Below are 16,591 nucleotides of genomic sequence, written 5' to 3'. Positions count from 1 at the left end.
ATGTCCCTGGAGATGGCATGCACGGTGTCCACTGCTACGCTCGTGGCCTTCTGCGAGAGGTGGCCACTGGAGGGACTGGCGTGCATCATCGCCCCCGGCAACCAAATTCCAAATTTTTTAAGTTTCTGGTAAAAAGTTAATTGGTTTAATTGTCGGTTTTAATGCCCCCGCTCCCCTGTTAATAAGGGGGCACTTGATTTATGGTTTTACACAAAATAGTTGTAGAGCTGTTGCATTGTGAGTGGCTTAGCCAGTCACTTGATGTTAACAAGACTCCATAAAACCCCAACCAGTTGGGTTCGGGGGATCCACGATGAGGCAGGAGGTTAAGAAAGCAAATGGCATGTTAGCCTTCATAGCGAGGGGATTTGAGTACAGAGGCAGGGAGGTGTTACTACAGTTGTGCAGGGCCTTGGTGAGGCCACACCTGGAGTATTGTGTACAGTTTTAGTCTCCTAACTTCTGGAAGGACATTCTTGCTATTGAGGGAGTGCAGCGAAGGTTCACCAGACTGATTCCTGGGATGGTGAGACTGACCTATCAAGATAGACTGGATCAACTGGGCTTGTATTCACTGGAGTTCAGAAGAATGAGAGGGGATCTCATAGAAATGTTTAAAATTCTGACGGGACTGGACAGGTTAGATGCAGGAAGAATGTTCCCAATGTTGGGGAAGTCCAGAACCAGGGGTCACAGTCTAAGGATAAGGGGTAAGCCATTTAGGACCGAGATGAGGAGAAACTTCTTCACCCAGAGAGTGGTGAACCTGTGGAATTCTCTACCACAGAAAGTTGTTGAGGCCAATTCACTAAATATATTCAAAAAGGAGTTGGATGTAGTCCTTACTACGAGGGGGATCAAGGGGTATGGCGAGAAAGCAGGAATGGGGTACTGAAGTTGCAGGTTCAGCCATGAACTCATTGAATGACGGTGCAGGCTCGAAGGGCCGAATGGCCTACTCCACCTATTTTCTAATGTTTCTATGAACTGATAATGTGTAGTGTAGTGTGATAAACCTTTGCTAATAAACCAACTAGTTCTTAATAGCAACGTGTTGCTATGAATTCTTAAGCAAAGATCCTATGAAGCAAATACATTACAGACACAGAGGTGTTTTTGTCACGCTGGGTGCTGCGAGTTTGGGAACTTGCTGTGCTGCACTGGTGAAGTGTACGGGGCCTCTGCTGTTCTGATGTACAGCCCACGCCCTGCACTGCTCTCCAGGCTGCACTCTCCTGTGAGCGACGGTTTGACGCACACCGATAGGATCGCGTCGACTCAGGGAAGTTGGCTAACTGAGCCTGGCCCTGGAGTCACCAGGGAAGGAGTCAGTCCTGCTTCCTGCTGATAAAATTTCAGTCCCCAGTGACATTAAGTGGTGTCAGCCATCTCTCAGTGGGTAGCGCATTTCGCCTCGGAGTCAGAAGGTTGTGGGTTCAAGTCCCACTCCAGGGACTTTAGCACATAATTCTAGGCTGACACCCCCAGTGCAGTGCTGAGGGAGCGCCGCACTGTCGGAGGTGCCGTCTTTCGGATAAGGCGTTAAACCGAGGCCCTGTCTGCTTTCTCTCTCTCTCTCTCTCTCTCTCTCTCTCTCTCTCTCTCGTACACGCAAAAGATCCCACAGCATTATTTTGAAGAAGAGCAGGTGAGTCCTCGGTGTCCTGGGTCAATATTCGCCCCTCAATCAATATCACTAACACAGACCATCTGGTCTTTCTCACATTGCTGTTTGCGGGAGCTTGCTGTGCGCAAATTGGGGCTGCCGCGTTTCCCACATTGCAACAGTGACTGCACTCCAATAGTATTGCAAACCAGTTGAATGCTGATCGGGTTGACTGGGGAGGGGTGGCAACTGACGGCATCACTGGACAAATGCCCCCCCCCCCCCCCCCAGAGGAGATGTGTTGAGCGAGAGTTTGGTGTTTGTGGGTGGTATAATGTGGGGCCCCACAGTACTTGGCTCAGGACTGAGCGCTCAGGGTGTGCAAGAGGGAGGCAGAACGTTGCCGATTCGCGGCCCACCCTTCTCTCCCTCTGACATGTCGGCGAGTGGTTCGGGCGGGCGTCCTGCCGAATACACCCTGGACGTAACCCGCCTGGTTTTCCAGAGCTGCGTCACTTACGAAGGCAACATCCATATTTAAAACGGGGAGGGAGGGTGGTGATTGCACCGATCCAGAATGGTTTGTGTTTCTGCATACTAGAAAGAAAGAACAACCTCCGGTTGTCCCAAAGTGCTTTACGGCCAGTGAAGTACTTTTGAAGTGTAGTCGCTGATGCGATGTAGGGAAACGCGGCAGAGAAGTTGCGCACAGAAAGCTCCCTCAAAAATGCAATGTGATAAATGAGCAGATAATCTGTTTTTGGTGTTGGTTGAGGGATAAAAATTGATCGGGCAGGGGGAAGAACTCCCTTTGTTCTTTGAATAGGTCCATCTGAGAGAGAAAATAAGAAATCGGGGCAGGAGTCGGCCATTTGGCCCCTCGAGCCTGCTCCGCCATTCAATAAGATCATGGCTGATCTGATCATGGACTCAGCTCCACTTCCCCGCCCGCTCCCCATAACCCTTCACTCCCTTATCGCTCAAAAATCTGTCTATCTCCGCCTTAAATATATTCAATGACCCAGCTTCCACAGCTCTCTGGGGCAGAGAATTCCACAGATTTACAACCCTCTGAGAGAAGAAATTCCTCCTCATCTCAGTTTTAAAAGGGTGGCTCCTTATTCTGAGACTATGCCCCCTAGTTTTAGTTTCCCCTGTGAGTGGAAACATTCTCTCTGCATCCACCTTGTCCAGCCCTCTCATTATCTTGTATGTTTCAATAAGATCACCTCTTATCTGAACTCCGATGTGTACAGAGCAAACGGGGCCTCGATTTAACGTCTCATCCGAAAGACGGCACCTCTGACAGTGCAGCGCTCCCTCGGCAATGTACTCGGAGTGTCAGTCTAGGTTTATGTGCTCCCGTCCCTGGAGTGGGACTTGAACTAACGACCTACTGACTCAGATGAGTGTGCTGCCCACTGAGCTGCGGCTCGCACTATAGGATGTAGCCCCCCCCCCCGCCATAATCATGTCTGTGTATAATCTGTAACTTAGCAACTGTCTTCCTCTCCTCCCCACCCTCCGTCCACCACCCTTTCGGGACTGGTTAAATGGCTGCCGCTCTGCACTACAGGGGTAAAAATATTCTGACCTTGTGTACAGAGCGGCTATCTCTTGGGTTTCCTGTGCTGCCGATTGTGTAATTTAGACAGTTTGCAGCATTTTTAATCTCCTCTCCCTCCCCTTCCCTGAGTCATCACCTCATAAATTCAGCCAGCGCAGGAGGAGGCCATTTGGCCCACCGTGCCTGTCCCTGTTCTTTCCCCATAGCCCTGCAATGCTTTGCTTTTTCCAAGTCTTTTATCGAGCACGGGTTTCCCCTATGGCATGGTTTGGACCAGTAGGCCTCTGTCACTGCTGATCCAGCCTCTGGGGTAGGTATCTGAGCGTAAATAGGCCTCACCCCTTGCTTTCCCTCACGGACCGGACCTGCTCCTCCCTCCCCTCCCTCCCCTCCACCCCACTCCTCCTCTGGAGGGTGCAAAGAATCATCATCATCCTCATCCTCATCCTCATCCTCATCCTCATCCTCATCCTCATCCTCATCCTCATCCTCATCCTCATCCTCATCCTCATCCTCATCCTCCACCTCCTCCTCCTGAAGTTGCTTCCACTCTCACAGTGAGTTCTCAGGTGACTGAACAGTCCAATACGGGAATTACAGTCTCTGTCACAGGTGGGACAGACAGTGGTCGAAGGAAAGGGAGGGTGGGACTGGTTTGCCGCACGCTCCTTCCGCTGCCTGCGCTTGGTTTCTGCATGCTCTCGGCGACGAGACTCGAGGTGCTCAGCGCCCTCCCGGATGCACTTCCTCCACTTGGGGCGGCCTTTGGCCAGGGACTCCCAGATGTCAGTGGGGATGTTGCATTTTATCAAGGAGGTTTTGAGGTGTCCTTGAAACATTTCCTCTGCCCACCTGGAGCTCGTTTGCCGTGTAGGAGTTCCGAGTAGAGGGCTTGCTTTGGGAGTCTCGTGTTGGGCATGCGGACAATGTGGCCTGTCCAACGGAACTGGTCAAGTGTGGTCAGTGCTTCAATGCTGGGGATGTTGGGCTGATCGAGGACGCTAACGTTGGTGCGTCTGTCCTTCCAGGGGATTTGCAGGATCTTGTGGCGGCATCGTTGGTGGTATTTCTCCAGTGATTTGAGGTGTCTGCTGTATATTCATACTGTATATCTACATATTGAAGAGACTTCAAGCAGATATAGACAGGTTAAATGAGTGGTCAAGGACATGGCAAATGGAATATAATGTGGAGAAATGTGAGGTTATGCACTTTAGTAGGGAAAATAGGAAAGCAGAGTATTTTTTAAATGGTGAGAGATTGGGAAATGTTGGTGTTCAGAGGCACCTGGGTGTCCTTGTACACCAATCACAAAGTTAACATGCAGATACAGCAAGCAATTAAGAAAGCAAATGGTACGTTGGCCTTTATTACAATAGGATTTGACACTAAAGACATCTTACTGCAATTAGATAGGGCACCTGGAGCATTGTGCACAGTTTTGGTCTCCTTACCTAAGGAAGGATATACTTGCCATTGAGGGAGTGCAACAAAGGTTCACCAGACTGATTCCTGGGATGGGGGGATTGTCCTATGAGGAGAGATTGAGCAGACTAGGCCTATATTCTCTAGAGTTTAGAAGAATGAGAGTTGATCTCATTGAAACATACAAAATGCTTACAGGGCTTGACAGGGTAGATGCAGGAAGGATGTTTCCTGTTATATATGTATACTATCAATATACTCTCTGTGTAGTCACTGTATAGTTGCATAAGATGGAGACTTGTTTATCGGAGGTACCATCACTGAATACACTATGCTAGCACCACCAGAGGGCGCAACTGGTGGAGGCACAGGGGTCACCTGTACACCACAGGTATCCAGGTATAAAAGGGAGAAAGGAGTCCACCATGTGTGATCCTCACTCTGGAGTTATATTAAACGGACTAAGGTCACTACAGTTCAAGTGCAATACTTTGTCTCGTGGAGTCATTATCAGAGCATCTAAAGACATAACATTTTCCCCTGGGCTGGGAAGACTAGAACCAGGGGGGTCACAGTCTCAGAATAAGGGGTCGGCCATTTAGGACTGCGATGAGGAGAAATTTCTTCACTCAGAGGGTGGTGAATCTTTGCCAGCAGGAACTCTCCACCCTAGAGGGCTGTGGAGGCTCAGTCTTTGAGTATATTCAGCACTGGGAGCACCTTCACCACACTGACTGCAGCGGTTCAAGAAGGCGGCTCACCACCCCCTTTCTCAAGGGCTATTGGGGATGGGCAATAAATGCCGGCCTTGCCGATGACGCCCACATCCTGTGAATGAATCTAAAAAAACTTCCTCTGTTGCTGCAAACAGCTGAGTCAGTTTTGCTTACATTTTTATATAAATTGTGGCATAATCCCAGCAGGAGATATTTTATTTGTTTAAAAAAAATACCGAAAAAGTGGTCCAGCACTCGAGGACTCTTGCAGCAACAGGAAGTCGGAATATCTGTTTGAACTCCGTCCTGGCAAAACCCTACTGTTGCAAGCAGAGGTCACTGAAGGGAGTTAATGAGCTTCACACCAATTACTGTCTGTGCATCAGGGACAGGGCGGGAGACGGGCCGATAATTGCTGCATTAACCCATTGGCTGCTGGTTTCTTGACGTTTATTGTGATCATTGAGAAGCCCAGGTGACGGTAGCAGGCACACATTGCAAGAGGAGAGAACTCGAGACATTGGTGCCACCAAAAATGAAAAACTTGCACTTGTATAGCGTCTTTCATCTCCACCAGATGTCTCAAATTGCATTCCAGCCAATTAAGTACTTTTGGAGTGTGGTCACTGTTGTAATGTGGGAAACGCAGCAGCCAACGTGCGCACAGCAAGCTCCCACAATCAGCAATGTGCTGATAGCATAAGAAATAGGAGCAGGAGTCGGCCATTCGGCCCCTCGAGCCTGCTCCGCCATTTAATAAGATCATGGCTGATCTGATCAATGGACTCAGATCCACTTCCCTGCCCGCTCCCCATAACCCTTTACTCCCTGATCGCTCAAAAATCTGTCTCTTAAATATATTCAATGTCCCCGCTTCCACAGCTCTCTGGGACAAAGAATTCCACAGATTTTACAACCCTTTGAGAGAAGAAATTTCTCATCTTCAGTTTTAAATGGGCAGCCCCTTATTCTGAGACTATGTGCCCTAGTTTTAGTTTCCCCTATGAGTGGAAACATCCTCTCTGCATCCACCTTATCGAACACCCTCATTATCTTATACGTTTTGATAAGATCACACCTCATTCTTCTGAACTCCAACGTGTATAGGCCCAACCTACTTGACCTTTCCTCATAAGTCAACCCTCCTCTCCGGAATTGACCTAGTGAACCTTCTCTGAATGGCCTCCAATACAAGCATATCCTTCCTTAAATCCGAGACCAAAACTGTACGCAGTACTCCAGGTGTGGCCTCACCAATACCCTGTATAGTTGTAGCAGGACTTCTCTGCTTTTATGACCAGATAATGTTGATTGTGGAATAAATATTGGCCAGGACACTGGGGAGAACTGCCCTGCTCTTCTTCAAAATAGCGCCATGGGATCTTTTACGTCCACCTGAGAGAGCAGACGGGGCCCCGGTTTAACTTCTCCAAAAGACAATACCTCTGACAGTGCAGCGCTCCTCAGCATTGCACTGAGTGTCAGCCTAGATTTATGTGCTTAAGTTCCTATAGCGTGCCTTGAACCCACGACCTTCTGACTCAGAGGTGAGTGAATACTACCCACTGAATCCACGCTTGAAGCCTGTAGGTTGAAAGAGGAAAGGGCAGAGGGGGAGATTCACAGTCTGGTGATCTAGGAGTAAGGGTAGGGGACGGTGCAATGAGTCTTGATTTCAATGGTGAGGATACAGAGAGGAGGAAGAGTGTATAGGCCAGGGAACATAACATAAGGATTAGGAGCAGGAATAGGCCTTGTGGCACCTCGAGCCAGACCCGTCATTCAATCGTGGCTGATCTTCGACCTCAACTCCACTTTCCTGCCAGATCCCTTGATTCATAGAAACATAGAAAATAGGTGCAGGAGTAGGCCATTCGGCCCTTCGAGCCTGCACCGCCATTCAATGAGTTCATGGCTGAACGTGCAACTTCAGTACCCCATTCCTGCTTTCTCACCATACCCCTTGATCCCCCTAGTAGTAAGGACTACATCTGACTCCTTTTTGAATATATTTAGTGAATTGGCCTCAACAACTTTCTGTGGTAGAGAATTCCACAGGTTCACCACTCTCTGGGTGAAGAAGTTTCTCCTCATCTCGGTCCTAAATGGCTTACCCCTTATCCTTAGACTGTGACCCCTGGTTCTGGACTTCCCCAACATTGGGAACATTCTTCCTGCATCTAACCTGTCTAAACCCCAAGAGTCCAAAGATTTAGCGATCTCGGTCTTGAATAGGGTATTTAGAACTTGTAGGACCAGAGCGGAAGGTACTGAGGTGCATTGGCCATAGTGGTATCAATAAAATGGAGCGAGGTATTGGAGGTTAGAGAGGGATCACTCATTGTTCCAGTCGCTGAATCTTGTTCCCTGTCCAGCAGGTGGGGGATTAAAATAACTTCCCCAAGGGAGCAGTATTGAACTCTGGATAGATTTGCATGTCACAGATGAATGTCTCCCTCGTGTCAGCTTGGCTCTGTTCATAGCCCTCTTTCTGAGTCAGAAGATTTTGGGTGCAGGCCCCACTCTTTAAAAACAAATATATTTATATAGCGCCTTTTATGACCTCTGGACTAAAGTCCCAAAGCGCTTTACAGCCAATGAAGTACTTTTGGAGTGTAGTCGCTGTTGTAATGTAGGAAACGCAGCAGTCAATTTGCGCACAGCAAGCTCCCACAAATAGTAATATGATAATGACTAGAACTGTTCGAGTGATGAGTGATAAATATTGGTTCAGGACACCGGGGAGAATTCCCCTGCTCTTTTGCAAAATAGTGGCCGTGGGATCATTTACATCCAGCTGAGAGGGAGGACAAGGCCTCGGTTTAACGTCTCATCCGGAAGATGGCATCTCCGACAGTGCGGCGCTCCCTCAGCACGGCACTGGAGCGTTGGCATGCTTTATGTGCTCAAGTCCCTGGAGTGGGACACAGTCTCTCGGACTGGGACACCTATTCTCGGCCCGTCCCCCACTGCAATACCGAGGGAGTGCTGCATTGTTAGAGGTGCCGTCTGTCTCTGTGCTAACTGCCAGCTTTTGAGAAGATAATCACTGGCAAAATTCTGTCCAGTTTGGGCCCCTCAGAGTCCGCTGCACATGGAGTGACTCCTGCCATGATATACAGTACATTGCAGGCTAGAATTCTTGTGTGAGCAGGACTTGATTCCCGCAGTATACAGCTGTACCGAGCCACTCCACGAGCAGTAGGACGTGAGTAGGAGTGCTATTGAAGGGAAAGATTAGGCAGGCAATGAAACCGAGGGGGAAGGACAGAATGGATGAGAGTAAAAGGGGGAATGGATGTTAATATCGGGGAAAGGGGAAGATGGTGACAGTGGTGCTTTGGAGGGAAAGAGCTGGGTGGGGGTTTTGAGGTGAGGGGGGGACCATGTCATCATGGGCAGTCCCTCGGAATCGAGGAAGACTTGCTTCCACTCTAAAAATGAGTCCTTGGGTGGCTGAACAGTCCAATACGAGAACCACAGTCCCTGTCACAGGTGGGACAGACAGTGGTTGAAGGAAAGGGTGGGTGGAGAGTCTAGTTTGCCGCACGCTCCTTCCGCTACCTGCGCTTGTTTTCTGTATGCTCTAGGCGATGAGACTCGAGGTGCTCAGCGCCCTCCCGGATGCACTTCCTCCACTTAGGGCGGTCCTTGGCCAGGGACTCCCAGGTGTCGGTGGGGATGTTGCACTTTATCAGGGAGGCTTTGAGGGTGTCCCTGGAACATTTCCTCTGCCCACCTTTGGCTCGTTTGCTGTGAAGGAGTTCTGAGTAGAGCGCTTACCTTGGGAGTCTTGTGCCTGGCATGCGAACAATGTGGCCTGCCCAGCGGAGCTGATCGAGTGTGGTCAGTGCTTCAATGCTGGGGATGTTGGCCTGATCGAGGACGCTAATGTTGCTGCGTCTGTCCTCCCAGGGGATTTGCAGGATCTTGCGGAGACATCGTTGGTGGTATTTCTCCAGCGACTTGAGGTGTCTACTGTACATGGTCCATATTTCTGAGCCATACAGGAGGGCGGGTATTACTGCAACCCTGTAGACCATGAGCTTGGTGGTAGATTTGAGGGCCTGGTCTTCAAACATTATTATCCTCAGGCGGCCGAAGGCTGCACTGGAGGCAGTGTTGAATCTCGTCGTCAATGTCTGCTCTTGTTGATAAGAGGCTCCCGAGGTATGGGAAATGGTCCACGTTGTCCAGGGCCGTGCCGTGGATCTTGATGACCGGGGGGAAGTGCTGTGCAGCGGTGTCAGGTTGGTGGAGGACCTTTGTCTTACGGATGTTTAGTGTAAGGCCCATGTTTTCGTGCGCTTCAGTAAATACGTTCACTATGACTTGGAGTTCGGCCTCTGAATGTGCGCACACGCAGGCGTCGCCCACGTACTGTAGCTCGACGACCGAGCTTGGGGTGGTCTTGGACCTGGCCTGGAGATGGCGAAGGTTGAACAGATTCCCACTGGCTGCGTAGTTTAGTTCTGTGCCAGGTGGAGCATGGCAGCGAGGGCGACCATGTAGATTGCCAACATTACCTGAGATGCAGTTAGATACAGGAAGAATGTTCCCGATGTTGGGGGAGTCTAGAACCAGGGGTCACAGTCTAAGGATAAGGGGTAAGCCATTTAGGACCGAGATGAGGAGAAACTTCTTCACTCAGAATTGTGAACCTGTGGAATTCTCTACAGGTTGTTGAAGCCAGTTCATTGGATATATTCAAAAGAGAATTAGATGTGGCCCTTACGGCTAAAGGGATCAAGGGGTATGGAGAGAAAGCAGGAATGGAGTACTGAGGTTGCATGATCAACCATGATCATATTGAATGGTGGTGCAGGCTCGAAGGGCCGAATGGCCTACTGCTGCACCTATTTTCTATGTTAACGTGGGGTAGCCGCTGCACAGCGGCTAATGCACAGGTTTAGTTGAGTAAAGTCTTAGTCCAATGGCAAGGGGATCCAAGACGACTGAAGACCAGACTCTGCTGTATGGGCCTAGTTGCCTACGGCGAGATGCGGACCTTAAGCTCGGCGCTGAGTAGTGGCCTTCAGTGACATGGTAGGTGATCCGAGGTTTTGGCTGGGGGCAGGCATTGGGAAAGTCGTGATCCCCTGGTGTTCAGAGTGGAAGTAGGAGAGGTCAGAGTGGTCACAGCCATTGTGCTTACCACGTGCTGGAGGAGAAAGAGGTTCACTCACCGCAGCAGGGGAAGAGGCCCGTTCTGTTTTTGTGGCCAACACAGTCATAGAATTTGGTCACTCTGGTTACCTACTGTATATGACTCCTAATTCAAGATGGTGTATGGGATAGCAGCTCCCCAGGGAGCTCTCCCCGAACAAACCCTCTCCTGACCATCTGCCGCCATCTTCCACCTTTCTCTCCCATTTAATCTCCACCGCCCCCACCCCCCCAAAATACTCTACCTACCCCTTAAACCGTGCTACAAGGGCCCACTGGCCATCGCCCATCCCCCCAACTGCGGCCTACCCTCTAGGCTGACCTCCTCGCCACCAGCTACAAAACCGGTTTGGGCCTACCTCACGCGCGAGCCTTCCCTCCGAGCCTCCATGCACCGGTGACGACCGGGCCTCCTCTTCATCGCTCTCCTGAGCACTGTGCGGTGACCCCCAGTGGGACGTGTGTTGGGGGTACTAAGTAAGGAGAGGAGCAGTGTTGGTTGCAAGGCCCTTATCTCTGCCTGACCCTGGCCACAGCCAATACCACGCAGGGCCTGGTGGGGGGGCGGATGGTAGGCCTCACCACTGGAACTCAAGTCACCGGGAGTCAATAACCTCCAAATACGTGGATAGAAAATTCAGAGGGGGCAGTTAAAAAAGATGGATACTGGGTTGTCTGGCATCAGGATATTAGTGTTGGAGTCACAAGGGGTACAGCTGGGGTCAGGATGTATTAATCTAGGATGACGGTATATGAACACGTCTGGACTGTTGGCTGGGGTGTGGGCTAGAATCACAGAAATTTACAGCACTGAAGGAGGCCATTTCGGCCCATTGTGTGCACGCCGGCCGATCAAGATCTACCCAATCTAATCCCACTTTCCAGCTCGGGGTCTGTAGGTTACAGCACTTCAAGTGCACATCCACGTACTGTGTACATGTGATGAGGGTTTCTGCCTCTACCACCCTTTCAGGCAGTGAGTTCCAGACTGCCACCACCCTCTGGGTGAAGACATTTTGCCTTCAATCCCTTCTAAACCTACTAATTACTTTAAATCTAGTTGTTGACCCATCTGCTAAGGGAAATAGGGCCTATTCTATCCACTCTATCCAGGCGCCTCATAATTTTATACACCTCAATCAGGTCTTCCCTCAGCCTCCTCTGTTCCAAAGAAAACAACCCCAGCCTATCCAATCTTTCCTCATCGCCAAAATTCTCCAGTCCAGGCAACATCCTCGTAAATCTCCTCTGTACCCTCTCCAATGCAATCACTAGTGTGAGATACATGAGTATTTGGGCTGTGGTGGGAGAGTGTTCTAGTGTGGGGTACATGAATTTCTATAGGCTGGGGATGTACTGGCGTGGGGTACGTGAATTTCTATAGGCTGGGGATGTACTGGCGTGGGGTACGTGAATTTCTATAGGCTGGGGATGTACTGGCGTGGGGTACGTCAATTTCTATAGGCTGGGGATGTACTGGCGTGGGGTACGTCAATTTCTATAGGCTGGGGATGTATTAGTGTGGGGTACGTCAATTTCTATAGGCTGGGGATGTATTAGTGTGGGGTACGTGAATTTCTATAGGCTGGGGATGTACTAGTGTGGGGTACGTCAATTTCTATAGGCTGGGGATGTACTGGCGTGAGGTTGGAGTACCTGGGCTGTGATTGGAAGCTGTACTGGTGTGAGTTGAATGAATACCTACGAACTGCTGGTCAGGAAACCTTTGGGTTGTGCTCGCGAGTAAATGTCCTAAAAAAGCAGGCGGAAGGTTTCAGCCTGGATTTGGTGGTGGAGGATAATCGCCGGAACAGACCCGTCTGGCCGAACGGCCTGTCTCTGTGCTGCAAAATTCTGTGTAGTTGAAAGGAGGCCTGGCTGCAGTTTGAAATGCTAACCAGGGTCTGTGCAGGAATGTTGACGTCCTGTTTGGCTGGGCTCGGGGGCATCTCACCAGAGGTTTGCAGCACAGATTCTGTGCGGGGCTTGTGTTCCGTCTCTCTGCTCTCGTGCCAACATCTGTGTAATTCTGTGCGGCACACTGAGAGCGCGAGCGAGATCACCTCTGGTGACCCCAACACGGAATAAGACGTGGAGAGTCCGTAAGAAAAGCAGAGTGCTTGCACTGCACTGTGCTGGCTCCTAGCAGGCTCTGTTTATTTTGAGAGTTCCAACGTTCCTGATTTCTCTTGCCATCTCCGCACGGATCAAGTTTCTTCTGAAGAAAGTAAACAAAAAGCTGAAATAGACCGGATGCAAAGTCCGTACGCAGCCCCCTCCGATCCCCCCCTGAGGTCCCTGACCATTGCTTGAGGAGCAATGCCATCGGCGCAGTGACCCGTGTGTACCTTGTACCAGTGCTCATCGTGAGTGCCAGCAATTCAACTGTGGAGTGCATCTCGGCAGAACCCAGTCCTGCTTTTTTTTAAAATTCATTCCAGGATGTGACCATTGCTGGCAAGGCCGGCATTTATTGCCCATCCCTAATCGCCCCGTGAGAAGGTGGTGGTGAGCTGCCTTCTTGAACCGCTGCAGTCCGTGTGGTGAAGGTGCTGCCTCAGTGCTGTTAGGGAGGGAGTTCCAGGATTTTGACCCAACGATGATAAAGGAACGGCCGATATATTTCCAAGTCGGGGTGGTGTGTGACTTGGAGGGGAGCGTGGAGGTGGTGGTGTTCCCATGTCTGGAGTCACATACAGACCAAACCGGGTAAGGATGGCAGATTTCCTTCCCTAAATGGAATCTTGGCCTTTATTGCAAAGGGGATGGAGTATAAAAGCAGGGAAGTCTTGCTGCAGCTATACAGGATTTTGTTGAGGCTACACCTGGAATACTGTGTGCAGTTTTGGTTTTCATATTTACGAAAGGATACACTTGCTTTGGAGGCAGTTCAGAGAAAGTTCACTAGGTTGATTCCAGGGTTGAGGGGGTTGACTTTTATGAGGAAAGGCTGAGTAGGTTGGGCCTCTACTCATTGGAATTCAGAAGAATGAGAGGTGATCTTATCGAAACGTATAAGATTATGAGGGAGCTTGACAAGGTGGATGCAGAGAGGTTGTTTCCACTGATGGAGGAGACGAGAACTAGAGGGCATAATCTTAGAATAAGGGGTCGCCCATTTAAAACTGAGATGAGGAGAAATTTCTTCTCGGAGGGTTGTAAATCTGTGGAATTCGCTGCCTCAGAGCTGTGGAGGCTGGGATTGAATAAATTTAAGACAGACATAGACAGTTTCTTAACCGATAAGGGGTTATGGGGAGCGGGCGGGGAAGTGGACCTGAGTCCATGATCGGATCAGCCATGATCGTATTAAATGGCGGAGCAGGCTCGAGGGGCCGTATGGCCTACTCCTGTTCCTATTTCTTATGTTCTTAAAGGACGTTGGTGAATAAGATGGGTTTTTAACGATAATTGAGTAGTTTCATGGTCACCATTACTGATACTAGCGCTTTATTGCAGATTTATTGAATTAACTGGCACCCTCGATGGTGGTCAGGCGATGGAGTCTCCTTCCTAGTCCAGAGACCTGACCCTGTATGGTACAGCTATCTGCTTAATGCCTGTTGGGTGTCAGCTGGGGCTGCACTCTGGGTAACGCACTCGCCCCTGACATAGAAGGTCGTTGGTTCAAGTCCCACTCCACGCACTTGAACCCATAAGTAGGCTGACAATCCAGTGCAGTGCTGAGGGAGCGCTGCACTGTCGGAGGTGCATCTTTCGGATGAGACATTAAACCGAGATCCCATGGCCACTATTTCGAAGAAGAGCCATGGGAGTTATCCCCGGTGTCCTGGGGCCAATAGTTATCCCTCAACCAACACCTAAAACAAGATAATTTAGGATCTGTTATGTCTGCCTGATCAATGTCTCATCCGCAAGACGGCACCTCCGACAGTGCAGCACTCCCTCGGCAAAATATCTGGAGTGGGACATGAACCCATGACCTTCCGACTCCGAGGCGTGAGGGAGACCACGGCTGACCATCATCATCATCGGCAATCCCTTTGAATCGAGGAAGACTTGCTTCCTTAACATGTCCTTAGGTGGCTGAACAATCCGATATGAGAGCCACAGTCTCTGTCACAGGTGGGACAGACAGTGGTTGGAGAAAAGGGTGGGTGGGGAGTCTGGTTTGCCGCACGCTCCTTCCGCTGCCTGCGCTTGGTTTCTGCATGCTCTCAGTGATGAGACTCGAGGTGCTCAGCGCCCTCCCGGATGCACTTCCTCCACTTAGGGCGGTCTTTGGCCAGGGACTCCCAGGTGTCGGTGGGTATGTTGCACTTTATCAGGGAGGCTTTGAGGGTGTCCTTGTAACATTTTCGCTGCCCACCTTTGGCTTGTTTGTCATGAAGGAGTTCCGAGTAGAGCGCTTGCTTTGGGAGTCTCGTGTCTGGCATGCGGACGATGTGGCCTGCCCAGCGAAGCTGATCAAGTGTGGTCAGTGCTTCGATGCTGGGGATGTTGGCCTGGTTGAGGACGTTAATGGTGGTGCGTTTGTCCTCCCGACGGTATTGTAGGATCTTGCGGAGACATTGTTGGTGGTATTTCTCCAACGACTTGACACTCTGTGGAAAAGCAGATGGGGATGGGGGGTTGGTTTCGGTAAACGTCACTTCTGGATATTATCCGGTGTGACACTCTGGTCCCGCCCATTTCCCGCGCTGGTGTTTTAATCCCTCACGTCCTCCTCCATCTTCTTTTTCTTCTTCTTTGTCCTCAGGTGGTACAAGCTGTGCTCGAAGCCCGGCCAGCCGGAGAAGCCGCGGGGCGAGATCCAGATCAGCGTGCAGTTCGTGCGCAACAACCTGACGGCTAGCATGTTTGACCTGTCCTCCCGGGAGAAGCAGCGCTCGGCCCTGGGCAAGCTGAAGGACAAGATGAAAGGCCGGAAGAAGCACGACGGCCTCATGGCCGAGTCAGCCTCAGCCATCGTGCCCAGCAGCGTGGGCCAGATCTATAGCGACGAGGAGTTCGGCGAGCGGGAGACGCCGGAGAAGAAGCCCAAAAAGGGTTTCTTCTCCAAGCCCAGGCTCCACAAGTCATCACTGACCAAGTCCAACACCTCCCTCTGCTCCCAGCACAGCATGAAGTCCATGGAGAGCATCGGCAGCAGCACTGGGGCCCTGACCGTATCGCCTCCTCAAACCCCCAAAACTCCGACTGGCTTCCCGCCTCTGCTGATCAATAAAACAAGTAAGGTCACCTGCGTTCTGGTGCTCTGGTGCTCATCAGGGTCGGGCATATTAGTGCTGGGGGATCAAAGACTTTCCCTCTCTGGTACTGTTGTTGGTAATTTGCATTATTGGGCAGGTACAGCACGGGGTTAGATACAGAGTAAAGCTCCCTCTACACTGTCCCATCAAACACTCCCAGGGCACGTGCAGCATGGGGTTAGATACAGAGTAAAGCTCCCTCTACACTGTCCCATCAAACACTCCCAGGGCAGGTACAGCCTGGGTTAGATACAGAGTGAAGCTCCCTCTACACTGTCCCATCAAACACTCCCAGGGCAGGTACAGCATGGGGTTAGATACAGAGTAAAGCTCCCTCTACACTGTCCCATCAAACACTCCCAGGGCAGGTACAGCACGGGGTTAGATACAGAGTAAAGCTCCCTCCACACTGTCCCATCAAACACTCCCAGGGTAGGTACAGCACGGGGTTAGATACAGAGTGAAGCTCCCTCTACACTGTCCCATCAAACACTCCCAGGGCAGGTACAGCACGGGGTTAGATACAGAGTAAAGCTCCCTCTACACTGTCCCATCAAACACTCCCAGGGCAGGTACAGCACGGGGTTAGTTACAGAGTAAAGCTCCCTCTCTCTCAGATTGGCTGATTTGATCATGGATTCAGATCCACTTCCCTGCCCATTCCCCATAACCCCTTATTCCCTTTTGTCGGTTAAGAAACTATATATCTCTGTCTGTCTGTCTTAAATATATTCAATGTCCCAGCTTCCACAGCTCTCTGAGGCAGTGAATTCCACAGATTTACAACCCACTGAGAAGAAATTCCTCCTCATCTCAGTTTTAAATGGGCGGCCCCTTATTCTAAGATTAGTCCCCTAGTTCTAGTCTCCCCCATCAGTGGAAACATCCTCTCTGCATC

At 50.5% G+C, this 16,591-nt stretch overlaps 1 protein-coding gene across 2 annotated transcripts in view; it reads left to right on the top strand.

Annotated features, from left to right (window-relative positions):
* The window catches only part of LOC139235659 (rab11 family-interacting protein 5-like), a 137,714-nt gene that overhangs the window by 58,949 nt on the left and 62,174 nt on the right, over positions 1-16,591 (top strand). For both annotated transcript variants that reach the window (XM_070866710.1, XM_070866707.1), the window contains exon 2: positions 15,201-15,673. In XM_070866710.1, coding sequence (XP_070722811.1) covers positions 15,201-15,673 — 473 coding nt within the window. The remainder of the gene's footprint in view (positions 1-15,200; positions 15,674-16,591) is intronic.

This window comes from Pristiophorus japonicus, chromosome 2 (assembly GCF_044704955.1).
Source record: "Pristiophorus japonicus isolate sPriJap1 chromosome 2, sPriJap1.hap1, whole genome shotgun sequence".
Classification (NCBI taxonomy): Eukaryota; Metazoa; Chordata; class Chondrichthyes; family Pristiophoridae; genus Pristiophorus; species Pristiophorus japonicus.
The sequence above is the reverse complement of the archived record's forward strand: the minus strand, read 5'-3'. Positions and strand labels throughout refer to the sequence as shown.